The sequence below is a fragment of the Eubalaena glacialis genome, chromosome 1, assembly GCF_028564815.1.
Source record: "Eubalaena glacialis isolate mEubGla1 chromosome 1, mEubGla1.1.hap2.+ XY, whole genome shotgun sequence".
Classification (NCBI taxonomy): Eukaryota; Metazoa; Chordata; class Mammalia; order Artiodactyla; family Balaenidae; genus Eubalaena; species Eubalaena glacialis.
The window spans coordinates 106,581,980-106,605,772 of record NC_083716.1 but is presented as its reverse complement, the minus strand read 5'-3'; the positions used below and the strand labels follow the sequence as shown (position 1 = coordinate 106,605,772).

The following is a 23,793-nucleotide window of genomic DNA, read 5'->3' as shown; positions in this document are numbered from 1 at the left end:
GGGCGGAGAAGAGCCCTCTAGGGTCAAGCTGCCCGGGTTCAAGTCCCCGCTGTGCTACTTACTAGCAGAATGTCCTTGGAGACAGTGGTCACCCTCGCCGTGCCTCAGCTTCCCCACATATCCAGCGGGAGTGACATGCTGCCTTTCTATGTGGTGCTGATGAGGGTCAGGTGACATAATCCAGAGAGCTGGACACAGGCTGCTGTGGCTGCGTCTCAGTTAGTCTGAGCCCAGCATCCTGCCACCCAGAGACAGGAAGGGACCTGCCTGGAGGTCTCTCTGAGGGCCACGCCCATCACCAGGAGCCAAAGCTCCACATCTGTCTGTCACTTGGCCCTCAGACAGCCAAGGGAGGAGGGCGAGCTGCCCTACAACTGCGTAGTCCTGGGCTTTTCTGGGCTCCGTGTCCACCTGCCGGGCAGTTCCTATGAAGATGCGGTCAGCCACGTGGCTTTTAAGGAGCACTCCCTGGAGACGGAGGGGCAGTGTGGGCCGTGGGGGAGGAGGACAAGGCCCCTGGTGAGCGACCGGGAGCCCGCCCAGCATCTTGGCCCGGGATCCAGGCGGACATGCCCTTTGGAAGTTTCCTCCTTTCTTCCATCTGTCGCTGGGCAAAAGCACGCACATTTGCAGAGGGCAGAGAACGGTCTTCTCGAAACACAAACAAAGCCGGTCCTCTCTGAACCGTGAACCTGGCGTGCTGGGCCAAGAATCAAGAAGAAAATCTTCACGTATCTTTCTGCCCCCCTCGGTGGCTGGCTGAGGACAGAGCTGTCAGGGGCCCAGGACAACGCAGGTGAGTCGCAAGCCGAGCTGACTGAGTGTTTATTACTCTCACAACGAGCCGGTGCCGTCATGATGGAACACTGACCTTGGCAAAAGCCATCTTCAAATCCCCCCAGATCTGACCGTTCATGAGCTCAGCCAGCAACAGCCAAGAAACTACCTTCTTGAGGGAAGCGGGGAGGACCATCCCCACTGATACGCAGTCGCCAGGACGAGGCAGGGTCCGGCCGTCCTGCACAGCTCTGGTGGGGGTGGGGGTGGGCAGTGTACACACGTGACGGAGTGGCCAGAAGATGGTGGGAAGCAGAGGCCTTCACACCCACCAGCTGGCACTCCTTAAAGTATCCGGGACTTTATTATTTTTTTTAATTTTATTTATTTATTTATTTATTTATTTATTTATTTTTGGCTGTGTTGGGTCTTCGTTTCTGTGCGAGGGCTTTCTCTAGTTGCGGCAAGCGGGGGCCACTCTTCATCGCGGTATGCGGGCCTCTCACTATCGTGCCCTCTCGTTGCGGAGCACAGGCTCCAGACGCGCAGGCTCAGTAGTTGTGGCTCACGGGCCCAGTTGCTCCGCGGCATGTGGGATCTTCCCAGACCAGGGCTCGAACCCATGTCCCCTGCATTGGCAGGCAGATTCTCAACCACTGCGCCACCAGGGAAGCCCCTGGGACTTTAAAATACGTGTGGACTTTCCAAGAACTGATGGCTAAGTCCCGGAGCCATCTGTCCCTAGCAAGAGCCCTGCCCCCTTCCTTCTCCGTGCAGGGTGGCCTTGGCTGCGACGGCTGGAGCACTGCTCACCAATTACAGCTCAGGATCGGGTGATCTTCAGGTCCAGAATCCAGGCAGGTGCTGGGGGTCGTGGATGTCAGGTCAGGTATGGAGACTGGCAAGTGGAGAGCGGCGGGGGACTGTCCTCCCTATGGTTGAGATGCTGTGTCCGTCCCCTTCTCCCCCACCCGCCTCCAGCATGCGCACCTCCTTCCGCAGACTGGGAATATGAAGAGATTTAGGTCAACTCGTGGGTATCTGTGAGTGGGTGATGAGGAGGAACCAGGGGATGTTTAACACCCATACTGGAGAGTGGTTATCATGGAGAGAAAAGGCCTAAAAGCCTGCTAGCTCTGACTCTGGACAACCAAAACACAGCTCTGGGCCCGCTTTCTTGGGTATAAAATAAGCAGGGTGGCCCCTAACTCTGGCCTGTGGGTGTCTATAAACAGGCATATTCCCAGGCCTCACCTTAGCCTGAAAGAGCCAGAACTTCTGGGGTCGGGGCCTAGGAATGTGCATCTTTCAGACACATCCTAGTTCAGATTTTCAGCCAGGTTTGAGAACTGCTCCACGAGCTGGTGTCTCTAACCCTTCTGGGCTGCGAGCAGTTGGCACCGGTCCTCTCTGAAGCCCCAGGGCAGGGCTCGGATGGGAAGGACCTCACAAGCAGGGTGAGGAGTTGAGGACCTACCCAGTCTCCTGCACCAGGAACACAAGCTTCTACCCTCCCTGCAAACACGTGAGTTGGTCCCGGCCCAAGGCAGCCCTGACTCCCGCACACACCGAGGAGGTAGGGGGGCTCCAGCTGAGGGCCCTGCCGTGCCCCGCCTCAGCCTTGGTCCCCACGTTCCCTGCTGAGCCTGCTTCCAAGGGGCAGGGGCAGGAGGGGATCCAAAGAGCTGTTCCCTGCTAGCGGTTACCAGGTGATGGAGAGACTGCGGGACACTCTCCCCTGCCCTTGAGAATGGACTCTCGGAGACTCAGGAGCACGTCCCCACGGGGGGGCAGGGTCTCGGGAAAACCACACCTGACCAGCAAGATCATCCCCCAATCATCTGTCTCCCCACCACCTGTGATTTATGCAGGTGACAGGTGCCGCTCCACGAGTCCAGTGTCATTTACCCTTCTGGAACCACCTGAGCATTAGTGAGCCATGCAAGGCCGGTGGTGGGTTTGCACCTCCAGGAAGGTAGCTCTGGAGAGGGCTGGGGGGGTGGGTGTCTAATAGGGAGACGTCCAGATGGGCAGCACGGGGTGGGTTTCCACACCCTGGACCCACCGCCTGCTCCTCCCACGTGTAGCTTCCTGTTTGGGCCGGTGTGCGGGCAGCCCTGGCCCGGCTCCTCCTCTGTCCCAACCACAGTGACAGCTGTAGCCGGTGTCCTTCCCATGCCCCCCACTTCTCCAACAGCTCCTGTGGTTGCCCTGAAAATGAACCGGTCCACTCCCCCTGCTCCTGGCTGCCAAAAGGGTAAAGTCCAAATTCCTCATCTGGGGGGGAAAAAGACCCCTCCTCCCGCCATCGCCATTCTCCACCTTCCCACGGCACGGCCCCCAGACAGCATCCTCTTCCAAGGTCACGCCATGGCCTGCTTCTACCACAATGAACCTCCATCTCTAATAACGACAGTAATCACAATCCTCCTTAACATCTACTGCATGTTTCCAAACTGTTCTAAATGCGCTCTTCGTATTAACCCATTTAATTTTCCAAATAACTCAGTAGATGGGGTAGGTACTATTATCATGCGCTTTTTACAGATGAGAAAACAGGTTCATTCGTTCAGGCTGGTCAGGTAGTCACATCCCAAGGCTGGTGCGTCCAGCGCTGGGGTTCAAGCCCAGGTGGCCTGCCAGGGCCAGAGGCGGAGCGCTCCGCCCGGAGCCACGCCCACCGCGGCCAGGCGAGCCAATGGGCAGTGGTCCCGGGCGCCGAGCAGCCGCAGAGGCTCTGGCGACAGGACGGGAGACGACACTGCACGTCATTTGCTGCGCAACGTCTGCGTGATTAGACGCGTTTGGCGCCCGCCGGCGAGGAGGAGCGGCTACAGCAGGGGCTTGAGGGATCGGGCTCTGCGCCAGGCTCCGACCACACTGATCACCGAAGCCACAGCCAGGGAGCCCGTTTTCCTCCCAGGCTTTATCCTGTTTCCCACCTGGGGCACCCACCTGGGGGGATGAAGGGGTGGGCTTTCCAGGGCCCGAGGTTAGCCCTGAACACGTGCTGTGTCCCCCCTGTGGCCTGGGCAGGAGCCAACGGCCTCCAGGATAACGTAGAGTTGCTGGGAGCGCACCCCAGCCAGAGGCGGGCTTTGGGGGGTGGGGGGCTGGGGTGCTGGGCTCCTCAATCCTGGAGTGGAAGCAAGCAGGCCCACCGTGCAAGGGTGACCTGGGAGAGTCGGTGCACCCCTCTGAGCCTCAGCCTCTGCATCGGTAAGATGCATACTACAGCCCCATTTCCCGGGGCTGTCAGGAGGGTCGCCTAATAGCGCACAACCAGGCTGCAGTGCAGAGCCTGGGCCCTGCAGGCCCTGCACAGATGATTGACACCTTTTATTGTCTTCTGCTGGGTGATGCCAGACTTAGCACTGGGGCTTGGTGATCACAAATGAGCCGAATAATGACACGCAGAGATGTCTGTGTTCTAATCCGGGAACCCCTGAATGCCACCTTCTATGGGAAAAGGGACTTTGTAGATGGAATTGAGTTAATGATTGTGAGACAAGAAGGGGGTCCTGGATTTCAGGGCCCTAAAAGCAATCACTGCCATCCTTATAAGAGAGGCAGAGGGAGAAAACTCCTGCAGATGAGGAAGAAGGTGATGTGAGAAAGAAGCAGGAGGCAAAAAGGCGGTGTGGTGAGGGGCAGGGATCACGGGCCAAGGAGCGCAGGCAGCCTCCAGAAGCTGCAAAAGTCAAGGAAATGGATTCTCTCCAGGAGCGGAAGCTTCCAGGAGGAAACCAGCCCTGCCAACACCTTGATTTTAGGCCCAGAAGACCGACTTATGACTTCTGTCCCCTACAGCTCTCTGAGGGTACATCTGCATCGTTTTAAGCCACCAAGTTGGAGACAGGCAGTTACAGCAGCAGGAAACAGCCCTACAAGTAAAGAGCCATCCAGGCCAGTGAGTGACAAGGCCATTTCCACAGGCCTGCAGCCCTCCCCTGCTGCCTGCCACCTCTACTTCCTGCTTCTCTGGGTGCCCCACCCATTCTCTGTCCCTCACTGGCCAGGAGGGAAGCAGGCCCCGGGACGGGACATGGCCTGTGTCCAATCCTGACCTGGGGAATGGCAGAGCCTGGAGAAAACTCGGGGCGGGCCACCTCCCGGCCACAGCTCTCTACTAGCCCGGGGAGTGACAGTACTGAGGGCCCCTGACTCAGTGCCAAGGTCCTGCCTGCAGCCGGAGCATCTCAAGCCTGTAATGTGTGTTAAAAACACACGATGAGGGCTTCCCTGGTGGCGCAGTGGTTGAGAATCCGCCTGCCAATGCAGGGGACACGGGTTCGATCCCTGGTCCGGGAAGATCCCACATGCCACGGAGCAACTAAGCCCGTGCGCCACAACTACTGAGCCTGTGCTCTAGAGCCCACGAGCCACAACTACTCAGCCCACGGGCCACAACTACTGAAGCCCGCACGCCTAGAGCCCGTGCTCTGCAGCGAGAGAAGCCACCGCAATGAGAAGCCCGTGCACCGTGCAACGAAGACCCAACGCAGCCAAAAATAAATAAATAAATTTATTTAAAAAACCAAAAAAAAAATAAAAAACAAACGGTGGGCCCATCCTAGAGTCTCTGACTCAGCAAGTCTGGGCTGGGGCCTGAGACTCTGCATTGCTAGCAGGCTCCCTGGGGAGGCGGCTGGTCCAGAGGTTTGGGGGCAGTGTCCTAGCAAAGGGCTAGGTGAGCTTTCAAGAAGGAATCGTCTGGACCCGTGCAGGGGATCTGTGGTCATGCATGTGCTCCCAAGAGCGAGGCCAGCATGTGGCCAAGGGCCGGGGCTCAGGAGGCGGTAATTAGATGTCAAACTCTCTCACTCCCTCAGTGGAGGCCCTAAGGATGAATTATTTAACCTCTCTGTGCTGCCTCAGTTCCTTCATCTGTAACATGGGGCTGACATGAAATGCACATCTTTTAGGGTTGAGAGGATTAAGTAAGATGAACACAGGAAGTGTTTACAGCAGAGTCTGTCCACAAGGTCAGAGTTATTTCGAGAAACGGCAGTCGTCAATGGTGACGTATTCTTACATCTCTGTCGTTGCCCCTAGGTATGTGGGGACATGGGAGCCAGGATGCTCCCCTGCAGTGACGCACACCTGCCTGCACGCTCCCCCAGGGAGCTCTCAGCAGTGCGCATGTCTCTGACCAGCACAGGGCCCCTTGCGGGGAGCACTTCGCTGCAGGCCTGCCGTGCCCAGGATCTGTGTCACGGAACCAGCCAAACAGTTCTCAAGAGCAGAAAATCAGCCACTCCAACCCCCTCCTGGAAAGGGACTCAGCTCCCTTGATAGTCATAGGATTCTCAGATGCCACCAACTGAGCAATTTTGGGGTGATCCACCAGCTCGAAGAGTACGCACCTTCCAGAAGCCGCCTGAGCTGTGGTCTCAGCCACCTGCAGCGGGAGAAGCGTGGGAGGTGGGCAGAGGGCTGAAACGGCCCCACCGTCCACCAGGGGGACACAGGCCTATCAGCAGCAGGCTCTAGTCAAATGAGAACCAGCTACATGCACCAAAATAAAACGCAAAGATCCCAACATGACACAGGGGACAACTTGAAGGGACTCCCAATGCACAAATCTGGGACAGTTTGAACAACACAATAAATAGTGACAGCAATAGAGTATAACTCACAGAAGAGGACAAATATCCACACATTGATTTGACACAGATAAACAGAGAAATGGGGGAGAAGGGACAGCTCTTCCTTACAGTAGAATTCCAATCGATAAATGTGGAAGGAATCACGGAAATAGAAAATTACCATTTAGCAAATACTAGACGTTACTGTTTTTGGCAAGAATCATCAATGGATGTTCAAGTGAGTGGGTGAAAATATGAGAAATAGGAATTTACATATTACCCAAGTATTGTCCCACAAGGGACTTGTAATTACAAAGGGATGAACTTTAAAGTGGAGAAACCCAGCAGACGTCACCGTAAGCAAACGATCAAAGTTAGCCATCTCCAGGGATGAGAAGTATGGTCGTCATGGGCCCCGACACGATGCACTAGGAGGGCACAGCACCACTTCTGTGGGAGTATCCCCCCAATGCATCATCTGAATTTATCAGGAGGCAACACCAGGCAAACCCAAATCAAGGACATTTTATACAGTAACTGGCCTTTCCTCTTCAAGTGTCAAGGTCATATGTAAATTTGTGCAGCCACTTCAAAGAACAGCATGGCGGTTCCTCAAAAAACTGAAAACAGAGTTGCCATATGATCCAGCAATCCCACTCCTGGGCATATATCCGGACAAAACTCTAATATGCACCCCAATGTTCATAGCAGCACTGGTTACAACAGCCGAGACATGGAAGCAACCTAAGTATCCATCAACAGATGAATGGATAAAGAAGATGTGATACATACATACAATGGAATATTACTCAGCCATAAAAAAGAATGAAATAGTGCCATTTGCAGCAACATGGATGGACCAAGAGATTGTCATACTGAGTGAAGTAAGTCAGACAGAGAAAGACAAATACCATATGATATCACTTACATGTGGAATCTAAAATACGACACAAATGAACTTATCTACGACACAGAAACAGACTCACAGACATAGAGAACAGACTTGTGGTTGCCAAAGGGGAGGGGGTGGGGAAGGATGGAATGGGAGTTTGGGGTTAGCAGATGCAAACTAGTATATAGAGAATGGATAAACAACAAGGTCCTACTGTATAGCACAGGGAACTATATTCAATATCCTGTGATAAACCATAATGGAAAAGAAAAAAAAAGTGTCAAGGTCATGAAAGGCAAGAGAGACTGAGCCATGTCCTGGATTAAAGATGACGAAGGAGTTATGACAACTAAATGCAAGGGCTAAATCCTGAACATGGAAAAAAAGGACATCCACAGGCAACTGACCAAATTTAGATAAGATTTATGAGTTAGTTAATAGCACTGGACCAGTCTTTGGTTATGTAAGAAGTGAACGTTTGAGGAACCGGGTGAGGGTATACGGGAAATCTTTACACTATTTTTGCAACTTTTTTATATGTCTGAGATTATTGCAACATACAAGACATCTTGAAAAAGCACACAGAAGTCCCAGATTTGCTTTGTCTGGGGTGACCAGCGGGTGCCCCAAAACAGGAGTCACCTGCCCCCCTCTCAGGCACAGGGCTTTGAATATAGTGGAGTCTCAGTGAGTTTTGACTGACTTTATTCCAGCAGGAGCTGGGAGAGGGAGCAGGGTCTGTCTTCAATGGGTGGAATGCATGGAGGGTGTCGATGGCTCTCAGAGCAAAGCTCAGAGCCCACTGGACAGAGTGTGAAGACACCTCATTCCAATGCTACAGTGTGGCAGGAATCCAGGGAAGGACCCCCACTCAGGGTGGGCTCCCAGGAGGAGGTGGCCCCTGAGCTGAGGCTTCGGGACTCTGGAGGAGGTGGTCAGGAGGAGGGGCCGTTCCAGGCAGGTTGGGCAGTAGGGGCTGAGACCCAGGTCCAGGTGGGCTAGAACCATAACGGCAGCTTGGTGTGGACAGGTTAGGTGTCTGGGTCAAGAGGCAGGTGTGGGGTGCAGTGGAGATACAGGGGGTGGGGTGAAGGATTCAGCCTCTCTCCTGGAAGCAAAATGGATGAGGTAGCAAGGGGTCAAGTCTTGGAGTAATAAAGACCAAGAAAAGTGACATCAGCTACGGGCTCCGAGACCCTGGGTGGGAGTGAAGAGGGGCAGGGACAGGTCTAGAGAGAGACACACAGGGGACACACGCCTTCACTGGGGAGTCTTAAAGCAGGGAGTAGGAGAGGCCCCAAAGAATAACCTTGAGCTTGTCCTTATGAGTAGGGTTACCCTGTAATTCACTGTCCAAACTGGGATACTTGAGAGCATGAAGGGGGGGGGCACTATGAATGATTATGTTGGGACAACGTCGATCCAAAGTCACAGTACTTATATGGGGACTTTGGTCTGCAGGGCGTCCCCACTGCCTGGATGGGGGAAGAGCCTCAGGGCGCTTGTGGACACACCAGGACCCCCTGCATCCTTGGAAGCCGTGATGTGCGAGATGGGTGCACTTCTTTCTCAGGTAACCAGAGGGGAGCTGGGGTTCACACCCCGCAGTCCCCCTTCACATAGGTCAGCGCACGCACGCCGGGGTGACAGAGGTGGACGGAGGCAGGGGCGGCGGGCGGAACTTACCCGTGCACACCGTGGACAGGGTGAGGCTCGTAATGGTACCTTCCCTCCTGGTGTCGCATGTCAATCGGGAAGGGGGCGTGGAACGGTGGCAGGAGATGTGTTGGCACTGCGGAGGGGAGAGAGAAACAGGACTTCAAAAACTTTTCCCCTCCCTCGAAAAGCACTTTTCAAAGGGCTTTAAAGCTCAATGAATTTCAGAGCAGCAGCGCTCAGGACAGGGGGGCTCCGGGGTGCCCGGCTATCACACACCCACAAAGGGGGATGAATAAATAATCAAAGTCAGCCCGGGAACCCTACATCCTTCACATAAAAGACCCCCAACTGCGCTCTTGACAAAGACAAGCAGCTAAGCGCTCTTTGAACTCGGGGAGATGACAGACTTGGCCGCAAATCAGGGCTGACAGAGCTGACAGAGGCTTCTGCCCATCCTGGCCTTGGCCGGGTGTGGCGCCCGCAGCCCCGGGGCACGGCCTCCGGACGCTGCGGCCCCCCACGCTGGAGACACTGACCTAGAACTGTCTGTGGAGGCAGGGCCAGCTCCCGGCTGCGGCCAGCCTCAGGCAGGCCAAGTGCCACCGAGCCCCGTCCTGTGGGCAGCCCACGGTGGACACCTCTGTGGGTCTGTGAATGCTCCAGCTCTCAATATCTCAATATGCATTACGGACCCCAAGTGCGCTGGCCCCCGGGATGCCGACGCTGACACGTGAGACCTGGTTGCCAGAGTGCGTCAGCCTCCTGTCTGCGCTTGGCCTGTCCTCCGCAAATCATGATACTTGCAGGATGCTCTTTGCTAATTTAAAAAAAAAAAAAAAAATTCCTGGGTACCCTGGAGGCAAGCATAATTATAGGCCTTAGGAAAACAAGGCTCTTTAAAAAGTAGTTACACGGGGAAAAGGGCTAAGATTTCTCAGTCAGCTCTCGCTCAGGCTGAGGGCCACAGGCCAGTGAGGCTGAGCGTTGAGTCTGAATTACTCAAGAGGTTAAAGAAATCCGGTGGGTTCGTTTTCCACGCACACAGGTCAGCTGACTGCCAGGCCTATGGTGATAAATCACACGGATAATGCTGCCGACTGTGTCTGTGCAAGCAGATCCTGGTATTGTAAGCACTACGAATTCCTTCTTTATTGTGGTAAAATACATATAAAATTTACCATTTTAAACCATGGTTAAGTGTACAATTGAGTGTGCTACCACTATGCATCCCCAGAATTCTTTCCATCATCCCCAACTGAAACTGTCCCCATTAAACACCAACTCCCTCTCCCCCTCCCTTGGCCCCTGGCGACCACCACTCTCCTTTCTGTCTCTATGGATTTGACTACTCTGGGAACCTAGTATGAGTGGAATCACACAGTATCTCTTGTCTTGTGGCTGGCTGATTTCACTTCACGTCCCCAGGGTTCATCCACTGTGGCATGTGTCCGAATTTCCTTTTTTTTTTTTAATATATTTTTATTGAAGTACAGTTGATTTACAATTGTGTTAGTTTCTGCTGTACGGCAAAGTGATTCAGTTATACATATATATATATTCTTTTTCCTATTCTTTTCCATTATAGTTTATCACAGGATATTGAATATAGCTCCCTGTGCTATACAGTAGGACCTTGTTGGTTATCCATCCTATATATAACAGTTTGTATCTGCTAATCCCAAACTCCCAATCCATCCCTGCCCCACACCCCACCCCCTTGGCAACCACCAGTCTCTTCTCTATGTCTGTGAGTCTGTTTCTGTTTCATAGCTAAGTTCATTTATATCGTATTTTAGATTCCACATATAAGTGATATCATATGATACTTGTCTTTCTCTGTCTGACTTACTTCACTTAGTATGATAATCTCTAGGTCCATCCATAATGCTGCAAAGGGCATTATTTCATTCTTTTTTATGGCTGAGTAGTAGAATTTCCTTTTTTAAGGCTGAATAATATTCATTGTATAGATATACCGCATTTGGGCTATCCATTCACCTGCCAATGGACACTTGGGTTCATCGCTTATGAATTTTTAACAAGAGGAAACCTTCTTCCTGATGTTTAACCTTAATTTTTACATATTGAATTTTATCTTCCTAATTCCACAATCCTGACACCCTCCACGGTGACTGGGAATAAAGAAAGCAAATCCTCTCACTCTGATTAAATCAACTTGCCAAACCCAGACTCCACAAATCTTGGGCTCCGAGGAAACCTGACACTGGTGCGTTGCCCCATCCCTGCAGTCGGGCGCTCCCTTCCGGGGCTGGTGATTGTGGGAATGACCACCCTCTTCTCCCCTTAGGCCCGTGTCCTCTGAGGAGGTGAGGCTGGGCGTGCAGCTGTGACTCTGAAAACGGTGACAGGAGGACCGGCCACTCTCTGGGAGTCACAGACCTGGAGCAAAGCTGCTGCGCACCAGCTGCCTGGCTTCAGGCAAACTCCGTTACCTCTGCATCTCCCTGTGTCCATCCAGAAACAAGTAACACCAACTACTCTTAGGGTTGCCCTGAAGATAAAACGTTCCTGCCGAGAGGGGCTTGTGCACATAAGAAGCACTCTGTACGTGTTACTGCTGATGATGACAATTATTACTAATGTTTGGAGCCCCGCCGTCCATAATCAAACCATGATTACACCATTTACTGGCTGTGGGGCAGGGGACAAGTCACTCTCTGCTCCCTGCAGACCCTGGGGAGGGCGGAGGGCCCGCTCGCCTGCTTACAGCCTGGGAGACAAACTGGGCTTCCCCAAATCCCCAGGGGAGTCAGCAGGGAAGCAGTACTCACCTCCCCAGACCTGCAGGAAAGAGCCTTTATGTTTTTTTTGTTTCTGTTTTTTTTTTTAAAATGCAGCCAGGCAGACCAGATTACAGTATTGTTAACAAAATAAACATGGTTTGCTTTTGTCTATTTCTGTTTCCCTGTATATCCGAAAGCCCCCTGAGGCAGCCAGGGTAGGTGTTACTGTGCCCATTTCACAGATGAGGAAATGGAGGCCAAGGGTGATTTCAGCCCAGAGTCATGGGGCTGAAAGACAACAGAGCCAGGAGGGGAATCCAAGGCCCTGGACGGCTGGGCATGGGCTTTTCCCTCTATACCACCCCAACGAACACTCCGGGGCTCCCTGAGTGCAAGGGTGATCCCGGGGTCTTTCTGTCCCGACCTTGCTTATGTGTCACATTTAACAAGCGCTCATACAGCGCTGGGCCCTGCTCTCAGTGCTTGCAAACAGCAACTCCTGGGTCTTCACTGCAAGCTCAGGCTGCACTCACCCCAGAATTCCTAGTCTTTCCACCGACCATTCTCCAGCACCCTGGGATGCTCCTTTCCCCCGATCTCGAACCTGCAGAAGTTGAAGGGGGTCCCCTGAGGCCACAAGAGCCCAGACCTTCCCCTCTGCCTCACCAGCTATAGCAGTGCTCTTCTCAGAAGTAATGCAAGTTCATCCAGGTCTAAAGAGCAATAAAATGCCCAGGAATGAAGCGCTCATGGTTGCTGACCTGGCAAACATGAAGCGGACATGGCACCGAGGTCACCCGGCTGCTGCACAAGACCAGGCTGTGTGTGTGTGTGTGTGTGTGTGCGCGCGCACATGAGAGGTTGGGGAGGAGGAGCCTGGGGCCTCCCAGCAGAGGCATAAGGGACAGCCGCCTGCAGGGTCCTGCTGCAGCTGGGGCTGCTCGCTCCTTTCTGCCAGGTCCTGGGGTGCAGCCTGCGGGGTTATGGAGGCAATGGCTTCCTCCTTCTCAAGTCAGGGACGCAGGGCAGGACTTCCCCCGGCCCTGCTGCTCCCAGGATGGCTGACACCCATGGAACGAGCAGGCAGCAGGGGCTCTGGCCACACCCCCGCGCCCCACCCTCACCCGCTTGGGATCCTCAGGACGAGCCTGGGAACTCGTGTCAGTGGTTCCTCCCATCCGGGCAGGGACGTGTCGGGTCGGCCAGCAGCTGGAGTGTGGCAGTCCCCAGCTGGGTCAGGAGGGGACGTGCCTCAGGTGCTCATCCTTAGTGACGTCAGCTGCCTCGTGGGGCTTTGCTTATAGCATCTCGTTTAGTTTGACCACTAACCCTGTCTTTATCCCCATTTTTCAGGAAAGAACATCGAGGCTCAGAGTGGCATGTCTGTACCTCTAGGTGAGCCACAATCAGGCCGTTGGTGACCGCTGGTTTCACTGTCTCTCTGCACTCATCCCTGTGTGCTTTCCTGGAGCACAGCGCCGGCACAAAGCTGGCCCTCAGCAAATAGGGCCTCTGAGTGCTCACTTCCCACCCAGCAGCTCCCAGTGTTGGGCCAGGATGGAGCGCCATGCCTCCCATCGGCCAGAGTCCAACCCGGGGACCCGCTGTCCGGACCCCTCTGCCCACCTTAGAGAACCACCCAGACCATTCATGTCAGGGGGGGCTACATCTGGGCACAGTCACTGTAGGAATAGCCATTCATTCATTCGTTCACTCATCCGCCTGTATCAAGTGCTTGCTGTGTAGCAGCACTGCTCCAGCTCCTGGTGGGGGCGTCACAAAGCTGCCGCGCTGCCGCCGCCACAGAGCTGTAGACATTGCCCGGAAGAGGGGACAGGAGCAAACCAGAAATACATTAATACCCTCACATCAGGGCACTGAGAGTAAGAAGGGAACCGAGTCGGGCAGGGGAACAGAGGGGGCTCGGGCGACGCTGGAGAAGTCAGGGCTCTCCGAGAGAGGGTGCGCCTGGTCGGGGGGAGGCCAGCGCAAAGGCCCAGAGCCTGGTGGGGGGAAAGAGCTTGGTGATTTCAGCACAAGGCCACCTGGGCTGGAACAGAGGGATGGAGCTAGGAGGTCCTATAAGCCCGGGCAGACAGGCTTTGGGAAAGACTTGGGGATTATTTTCTGGGAGATTTGGGAGGCCCCCGGGGGGTCCTGGGTAGGGAGTCACGTGCTCTGATGAAACTTTTCAAAAGGCCGCATGAATAGAGTCAGGCTGAGGGAGGCCGGGCAGGCGGTAGCCAGGAATCCCAGAATAGCCCTGCCACTAGGCGGCCCTGGGACTTTGAGGACATTATGTTCCCTGTCTGGGTCTCACGTTATCCTTTCGTACAACGGGGATTAGATGAGCTCCATGCTCCTTCCTACCAGATCCTGCTGTTTGTGAAAGGTCACCCGCTCCCCCGGGGAAGAGCCATGCTTGTCCCAGCTGGTGACTCAGTGAGGCTTTAGGACGGATCCTGAGCAGGTCACGGGGTGGGGGTGGGGTGGGGGGGAGCGGGGGGGCAGGGGGCACGCACTGGGCACTGTTTCCTCTTTATGGTCCTCTCTGTACAACTCACTGACCTAGTGGCCCTGCTGAATCCGCTCAGCCCCTGGCCCCATCACCTAAGCCCACCTGTACATCCGCCAACCGTCTCTGGGACCAGCTTTGCACCACAGGTAAACTGAGGGATGAAGGTTGACGCTGGCTAATCTGAGGACTCAGGACCCTCTCAGACCAGCATGGACCCCTGCCGGCCCCCATGGCCCTGATGGAAACATTCAGCAGGGAATGCTTTGCCCAGAGCCGATCGGGCAGGCCGAGGAGGAGGAGGTCCCACTTTGGACCTTCCGCGAGACAGCACGCCATCCAGAGGCTGTCAGCAGCCCCCAAGGAACTTAACGAAGATGAACGTAAAGAACAAGGCGGCCTTCCAGAAACATATTGAATGCGACCCGTCCACACACTGTTTTCATTGTGGGCTCTTTTTTTAAGTTAAAAAAAAATCCAAACTAAATCATGTCCTTCCAGCATGATGGGGGGAACACACACACACACACACACACACACCATATGCCATTTCAAAGAAATGGCTCTCTTTTTAAGTTTCTGAAGAAGAAACTCTAAGATGGGAATTTTCTATGGATCTCCCTGCCCCCTCTGAAAAAAAATGCACATTTGGTTTTGATCCTACACAGAAAGACCAACAGTTTAAGAAGCTGACGATGGTGGCGTGATGGCTTTTTTTTTTTTAAACCCCAGGATTTTTCTGCACTAAGGTTTACATGCTAAATGCTCCTTGGCTGGTGGTCCCAGGGGTGAGGGCACATTTGTGTGGGGAGTGTCCTTGGTATAAGGATCTCGCTGTGTGAGTAAGCAGGACACTGAAAGGGGACAAGGGGGACCTTCCCCTGGAAGCCTGGCTCTAGTGGATGCCCCGTTAATGACGACTCTGGCGACTTACGGCTGGACGGGATGGGGTGGGGGTGGGAGTGTCAGCAGAGGGTTCCGACAAAGAATCAGGAAAACCGGGCCATCGAAACACGACCAGGCAGCCAGGGCAGCAGCTGGAGGAATTCTCCTTGGATGAAGTCACGTGTCGCTGCAACGTGGAGATGCTGCCCTGAGGACTGGGCTAGAGACGTAGCCAGGGGGGCCAGCCCGGGGGAAGCAGCCATCTCCTGGGACGTGTCGGGGGCGCCCCAGCCCTCTGGGCTGTCCAGTCCCTAGAGATCAGCATGGGCCATTCCCATCAAGACTACAGCAAGGGGACTTCCCTGGAGGTCCAGCGGTTAAGAACCTGCCTTCCAATGCAGGGGACGGGGGTTTGATTCCTAGTCAGGGAACTAAGATCCCACGTGCCACAGGGCAACTAAGCCCGAGCGCTGCAACTACTGAGCACACGGGCCACAACTAGAAAGCCCATGCACCACAACTACAGGGCCCATGTGCTCTGGAGCCCTCGTGCTGCAACTACAGAGCCCGCGAGCCACAACTACTGAGCCTGCATGCCACAACTAGAAAGAAGTCCGCATGCTGCAATGAGGAGCCCTCATGCCACAACAAAGATCCCGCGTGCCACAACTAAGACCCAACACAGCCCCCAAAAAAAGACCATAGCAGGGAATGAGCTCAGAGCACACGGGCTCCAGGCCTGGGACCAGGGAAGAGATGGGCGTCTGCGAGAAGAGTTGTCCAGCCCTGGCACTGACCGAGGGAGGTGCAGGCGGGAGTCTCTAGAAGGAGGCCTGGTCCTGGCCTGATACAGGGCTGAGTTACAATGAGGCACAAACACATCTGAGCGCAGCCTGTGGGGCCCTGGGCAGGAGGCCAGGGGCCAGGACAGGGCACCGATCCCTGTCCTTCTCGGGCAGCTGACCATGTCCTGGGGTGGCTGTGCAGGAGGCTGGGGCTGCGTCAGGGACAATCTGCTGGGTGCCGGTGGCCTCTGAGAAGCTGAGATGGCGGCATGGCTCTGGGGACCAGGAAAGGGCTCCTTGGCCCCCCATTTCTGCTTGGGACTCCCCTTTCATGACTAATTGATCATGTTCTTGTCCTCTATAATTCCTTGCATCTTAAGAAATATCCAGTGCAATTGTTTCACTCTTTTTCTTAAAAGCAAATGGACCTTGGGAAAGTCACAAATACACACTAATGTGAAAAATTCACAGATGACTTACCAGGTCACTTCCCCCTAACCGAAGGACCCAGGCAGCAAGAAACATCTGTATCTTTGGAGAAGGGGCTAGTGTGGAGGAGAAGGAGAAAGCTTGAAGTCAAGCATAGTGAACTTGACAGCTGACTGAAATCCGCATTACCCCTGAGTTGCCCATCAGTCAGAGGACAGTCCTAAAGGGATGACCTGTCCCCACGGCCTAAGGAGCTTGGGATAGGAGCACAAAGCACGTGAGCCATAAATCCAGACAGACCTGGGTGTGAGCCCCAGTTTTGTCATTTGCTAGCAAGGGACAAGGGCTCCGAGCCTCAGTCTTCATCTGTAAAATGGGATGACACACACCCAACTCTTGAGCAGCCTATGACAGTGTCTGCACAGAGCAGGAGCTCGGCAAGTGGGAGCCCCCTTCCCCATCACTGTGAATCTCAGGAGAGGTGAACAAGCGTCATGGCGGGACCTTTTCTCCGATTCTTGGGATAAGAGACCCCGAGATGCATCCAGCTGGATCTCAGATGCGCTGCCCACTGCTGAATGTGCCCGCGACGGGAACTGTGGCGTTACAGCCATGTGGCGTTACCTGGGCTTCGGGGCACTGCAGGAACATTCTTCTACGATTTTATCTCTGCTGAAGCCACCCCATTCCCACACGGCTCATTGGCAGGAAGCTCAGGCCAGCTGCTGCAAACTCCAGGGGTCCCCGCCGTTCATTCCCTAGAACCTGTGCCGTGCTGCCCTAGATGAAACAAACACCGGAGGGAATTCGCAGGTGGCCAGATGGCTCCAATGAACAGCACTGTGAATTTTGTTTAAAAGGCAGCTTTGGAGAATCGCATCCATCCCTTCCTCATGTGCCTTCAGCCACATCTTCCCGTGCTGTAGCAGCCACTCCGCTCGTGGGAAAGGCAGTGGCCAAAGAAGCCCGAGGCCGAGCGGTCCCAGGCAGGGGATGGCTCCCCTGTGCTGGAGGGCGGCGGTTCAGATGATCCAGTTTCCTGGCATCAAACCCCGCTCTCCCCTCCCGGAAGCGAGGGGGGAATCGGCGGTCTGGACAAGTGCACCTCTGGGGAGGACTCTCCCAACAGAGAGAAGGTCGCTAGTCTCCATTCCACCCTGAATGCCCAGCTTGGTCTGTTAAACTGTTTACCTCTTCAGGGAACGAGAAGGTGAAGATGCTTGGCAAAGAAAAAGGACTGATGGTGTAGGGAAGGGATGGCAATCCGCACTTTTATTTTGTGCCCCAGTGAACCCGGAAGGTCCACCAGCCCTCGAGCGGTTACTGGACACTAGCTCGTGGCCTGTGCACAGCTAAGGTCGACGTTTCAGCCATTGAAGCTGGGCTCCTCTGGAATCCCACACGCCCTCCCATCCCTGTGGAGATCCCAGGACCACGCCTTGGGGGGGGGCGGCGCTCACGCCTTCCCAGAAGATTCCAGAGATGACGGCACCAGCTCCAAAGAAGAGACTGAATGCTCCCTCCCTCAGCACGCAGGTTTGACCCAGGGACACGATGAAGGTCGGACACGTGACCCCTCTAGAATGGCTTTGACTTGCACAGGCTGCAGGCCGCACGAGTCCAGCTCCTCAGCTTTCTCGGGTATCCAGAGTGGAGCTGCACACCACCCAGCGTGGAGCTCTCAACTCTGGCCCATCACAGCCCGGAGGGCGAAAGTCACACCCATGGTGCAACGGCTTCCCCTACTCTGTCCAAATGGGGGGACCCTGCTCGAGGGCCCTGGAAGCTCCAGAGAGCGAGGAACAGCATTCCTGCCCATAGGTAGTGCACCGGGCACCTCGGTGGAGGCCGTCTGCAAAGCTGGAGAGCCTGGCCCTGTGGGATTCAGCGGGGTCCACGGGCACAGCTGTCAGAACAGCCTCAGAGTCAGGGAAGGGCCATTTCCGTGGGACCCAGAGCATCCGGGAAGGCTCCCTGGAGGAGGTGGCTTTGCAGCTGGGCCCTCAAGGGGCCAGGACTGGGAGAGCTGGAGAGGATGCTGGGTCCTTCAGGCTGGGAGGCAGTGTGGACAGAGTCCAGAGCACTCAGTAGTGCCCTGGCACGGAGCTGTGTACGGTGTGGATGCTGGCCCAAACCACGTGGCCTCTGCCGTATATTCAGGATGAGGGATGCCTCTCTCTGGGACCCTCTCAGGGATTCAAGGATGCGATACACTTAACAAGAGGCACACCTATGATGCACCTGCTAGGCGCTGACATCAGTGCTTTTCAGACCTGAGAATCACCTGCAGGCTTTGTTAAAACACCATGGCTGGGCCCCACCCCCAGAGTTGCGGCCTCCGTGGGCCTGGGGCAGGCTTGAGAATCTTCATTTATAAAACGTGCCCAGGCGATGCTGACCAAGCTTGCCAGGGACCACCCTTGGAAAACGATTGGTCTAGATTATCCGTTTTACCGCTGTAGCCCCAGAATTCCCACTGGCACCAGTTAAGTAAGAGATTACTTCTCATGTTTCTGCCTACTATGCATTGTCCTGGCTGGAGAACGTTTGCAGCTGTAGAAACTCGACATGGTTGATGAGAGAGACGGCCCTGGGCGTGACATCTGAACCCCGGGGACCACCACGCTGCCCCATTTACCAGGGCTTCTGCATATGGCCGGAGGCTCACGAGGAATGCAACCCAGGGACTGTGCTTTTCCAAGTACAAGAACGAAGGTGCACGCAGGGCTGAAGAAACCATGTGGACGGCCCCCGTGCACACCTCCCTTCACTGGGGGTTCTCAGTCCACTTTCAAACCTGGACAGTTTCAAAGGCCAGCCCTTCAGACGTGTGGACTTAGATGGCCAAGGCCTCTCCCAGTGGGAACCAAGTAATGGCTGAAGCATCAGAGCTGGGAGGCAGGACAGTGCAGACAAGTCCAGGGACAGCTTCCTTCCCAGTGGCCAGGCCTTATGCAAATGGCACTAGTATCCCCAGTAATAAGCCCCGGGACAGGCTGCATCCAGAGCCCTCCCCATGCCTGGGCACTGCCCCACGGGAAGCACTTAATAAGAATAATAATATCCTGACTGGCACTCCAGAGCATGCAATTAAAGAGTTTTTGTCTCACTTTGGGGGGAAAAATAGTGGGGGGAAATTAACGTCAGACAGGAAATTCCAACACTACAAGCTGGTGGGTGTCCGGCGGGCGGAGGCCCAGGCCCACACAGGGCTTGGCAGGACCAGGGCGGGGGCTGGGCCCGCACCACAGCCACGGGCTGGCCTTTCCAAGGTGCTGCTTGACAAAATAGGACAAAATAGCTGGGCTGGGCCAGCATGAGCCACTCCACGGTGGGAGGGCCCTGAGGCTGGTCTGGAGGGCGGGGTGGGCAGGCAGAGAGGCGTGCATGGTCCACAGCTGGACCAGACTGCCCGGGGAGAGGCCAGACGCAAATGCCACGTGGCCCACACCACAAGGGAGCCCTGGCAGTCCTGGGACCTGTCTCTCTCTGCTATAGACTGAATGTTTTCGTCAACCCTAAATTCTTATGTTGAAATCCTAATGCCTGATATGATGGTATTTGGAGGCGGGGCCTTTGGGAGGTGATGAGGTCATGGGGATGGAGCCCTCATGATGGGATTAGTGCTCTTATAAAAGGGACACCCGTGTCCCCTTCCACTGTGTGAGGACACAGTGGGACATGGGCAGTTTATAAGTCAGGTAGTGGGATGTCACCAGACACTGAATCTGCTGGCGCCTTGACCTCAGACTTCCCAGCCTCCAGAACTGTGAGCAATAAACGTCAGTTGTTTAAGCCCCCCACCAATCTCTGGTGTTCTTGTTACACAGCCTGCGCTGACCGAGACACCCACAGAGGGCGGTGGTAAGATGAGGGAAACAGGCCACAGGAGGCCAACAGGACCTGCGCCAGAGGCCTCGGGGTTGTGGTGAACAGCAGTGAGGCTGCAGCTGACGCCCCGGCCCAGCGGCCCCACCACTGATGCACGTAACCTTCCGGTGCCTTGGTCTCCTCATCTGTAAAATGGTGGTGGTGACAGGACCGAGGTCAGAGGCGGGCATGAAGCAGAGACCAGCTAACATGTCAGAGCCTGTGCAGGCCAGGCGCAGAGTGGGTCCCCACATTACAGACTCTTAAGACCAAAAGAAACTTTGGAGAAGGTCAAGCCTGATTAAATTTGAAAACTGTCTTGGCCACAGAATCTGTCCCAAAGAAGACAGTATGCAGAACCCCAAAATCTACAATAGATTTGAGACCCAGGGGACTGTGGCTCCAAAGGTGTCCCCTGCAGCCCTCTAAGGAGTCTTGCAGAAAGCACGAATCCAGCCCGGGGCCTGGAGAAGAGTGACCTGTCCCCGTGCCCCTTCCACCTGCTCCAGAGGCCGGGGTGGGCCGGGCGGCCCGGGACAGATGCAAGCTTCCCAGTGTGGACCCCACACTGCACGGACTCACCTGCTGGGACGTGCCCTTGACTCACCTGCCAGCTTGCACCAGCAGCCCCGTCAGCTGGCAGCTTCGATCCTGTCATTGTCTGAAAAGCCCATTTGTCACGAGGGCATTGAGCCCTTTCAGGAGGACGCCTATGCCACTCCTCTGCCTGTTCCCCATGGGTCCCCGGGGTGTCACCTGCCACTCTGTTTTCCTCCCAGCATCTGCCCTTTCCTACAGAGCTCCAGCAAAAGATCCCCCCAGTCTGTGCTTTGGCCTTGGCTCCCACCCTCCCGAGAGCACCAAGAGAGCCTGGGGTCACTCTGCTGTGGATCTCAAGCAGGCCACAGCATCTCGTCCCCATCGGGCACTGGTGATGCTTCCCCAGTCTGGCCAAGACCCCCCGACTCCAGGGCGTGTTCTGAGACAGAGCCCGCCAAAGCCAGCCAGCGAGATGCCAAACCAGGCAGTGGAATCTGCTGCGAGAACAGCCTCCAAGCACCTCCAAGCTCTGTGGGCGGCACTCACTTTCCTGCCACGGACGGCTCGTTACAAATGCTTTTCGGGACTTCCCTGGCAGTCCAGTGGTTAAGAATCCACCTTCCAAGGCAGGGGACGCGGGTTCGATCCCTGCTCAGGGAACTAAGATCCCACATGCCGTGGGGCAACTAAGCCCATGCGCCACAACTACAGAGCCCACGCGCCCTGGAGCCCGCGAGCCACAACTAGGGAAAAGCCCGCGTGCCGCAACGAAAGATCCCACGTGCCGCAACTGAGACCCCAGGCAGCCAAAAATAAAATAAATAAAAACAAAAAACAACAATAACAAAACACCCAAATGCTTTTCATTCCCTCACTGAAGCAGACCCCTAAGGACCACTCCTCGGAGACCGTTGTCAGAAGGGTCCCGACGATTATACACGACTCAACAGGGCTCTTTCCCTTCAAATCTCCTCCACCTAAAACGAGTCTCCTCTGCTGTCTTCCCGTCAGGGACAGCCCTGGCCTCACAGACGTGTGATGCGGGCCACCTATGTTACTTTAAATGTTCTAGTAGCCTCATTAAAAAAAACTAGAAAGAAACAGGTAATAATTTTCAAAATACGATATCCTTGACCCAGTATATCAGAAATATTATCCTTTCAACAGGCAAATCATTAACCTGATGTTTTATTTCCTTTCATTTGTACTAAGCCTTCCAAGTCAGTTATGTATTTCATTGACAGCGCATCTCAATTCGAATCGGCTCCATATGAAGTGCAGGACAGCCAACATAGCTCGTGGTCACCCTACTGAATGACGCAGGCCTAACCAGGTATCATTACTGGACTTTGCTTTTGAATTCCAGTCTGGGTGAAGCAGTCTCATTGATACATTATGGTGATGAGCGCGCCCCCGAACCTCAGTCCTTCCTCGCTCCTGAATCTGAGCCCCTGCAGACTTCTGTTTGGTCCTTAAATCAGCCGACTGACAAGCAGGTAATCTTCTTCCCTTCGATTCTCCTTTGCTTGCATCCGTTTAAGTCACAAGGGCTCCCAGGCTCATTCCTTCCACACCCTTTTTTGCTTGCTTATCGTTTTTTTAAATCTATTGACTTTATTTAGTTATTAATTCTTTTTATTGAAGTATAGAAGATTTACAATATTTTATTAGCTTCAGGTGTACAGCATAGGGATTCAGTGTTTTTCCAGATGATACTCCTTTAAATGTTATTACAAGATAATGGCTATAATTTCTCTATGGTATACAATATATCCGCATTGCTTATCTACTTTTTAAATTTTTTATTGAAATATAGTTGAGGTACAATGTTGCATTAGTTTCAGGTGTACAGCAAAGTGATTCAATTACACATATGTGTGTGTGTGTATATATATATATATATATATATATATATATATATATATATATATATAAATATATATTCTTTTTTTACATTTTCTTCCACTATAGTTTATTACAAGATACTGAGTAGAGTTCCCTGTGCTATACAGTAGGTCCTTGTTGGTTATCTGTTTTATATGCAGTCGTGTGTCTATGTTCATCCCAAACTCCTTCCACACCCTTGACCCGTCAGGGCCGAGCAGAGCAAGTCTGCAGCGCCTCCCTGAATTCTGCCCGGGATTGCTGCACAGTGCCTTTCCCATGGCTTGGGCAGGCATTCCCAAACAAGGCAGTGGGCAACTGAACTCCTGAGACCCTATGACAATCAAGAGGGTCCCCAGAAAGCAAAGCACACGCAGGAAGCGGTGCGGGCAGGGCTGTGAACAAACACTGGCTGAGCCCTGTAACACTTCCAGAAGCCCGGCTCCCTGGGGAGCACTGGCTCCACGTGATTCTGGACCCAACTGTCTGAATGATGGTCCCAGCATATGCCATTCCCGCCGCCCCTCCCCCAACGCCGGCCCACAACCTCCCACTGCTGCGTCCAGGGGACACTGGACGTCCACCCCGCAGGACTGTACACCCATCCATGGAACCCCCAGGAAAAGCCCATTCCTCTGATTTTGCTGGTGGAGAAACAAACAGAAAACACGGCCTCATGACCCGACCCACTGGCCCTGAGCAGGGCCCAGAATCCTGTTTCCTAGAATGAAACTCTTCCTAGAGCAGAGGCAGGGAAAAACTCCAAAGGCTTCCGGGACACCAAAAAAACCTCTTGCAAAACAATATTTTGATGAACTAAGTGTGTGAATTAAAAGCAGACGGAGTGTACTTCCTTTAAAACAAACAGGGTTTAACATCTAGGGGCAAACTCCCACACACAACATGCTTGGCGGATAGAGAAGCCAGAGCTGCCCTTGCTGCACACCCCAGAGCAGTCTGGCCTCTTCGTCCCATTCAAAGTGCTGTGGGCAACGGCCCTACTCTGTGGGTCCAGCTTCACCCCAGCCAAGGGGATCCCAAGGAGGGATCCCATTGCTTGGGAGGTGGCCCCCAGGTCCTGCTGTCACAGGCAGGATGGAGTCAAGAGCCCGGCCTGGCCCTCGTACTCTTCTGATCCCGCCCCCAAGTCTGCCCCCAGGATCAGCCGGACCCTTGCAGCCCCCAGAGAGCTCCCGGCCCACGACCCACACTCACTCTGCTCCTC

The 23,793-nt window shown here is 54.4% G+C and overlaps 1 protein-coding gene across 1 annotated transcript in view; it reads right to left on the bottom strand.

Annotated features, from left to right (window-relative positions):
- GLI2 (GLI family zinc finger 2) overlaps positions 1–23,793 on the bottom strand; it is a 247,026-nt gene that overhangs the window by 55,173 nt on the left and 168,060 nt on the right. Inside the window, 1 exon segment of the mRNA XM_061198931.1 lies at positions 8,944–9,049. Within this exon segment, the coding sequence (XP_061054914.1) occupies positions 8,944–9,049 (106 nt within the window).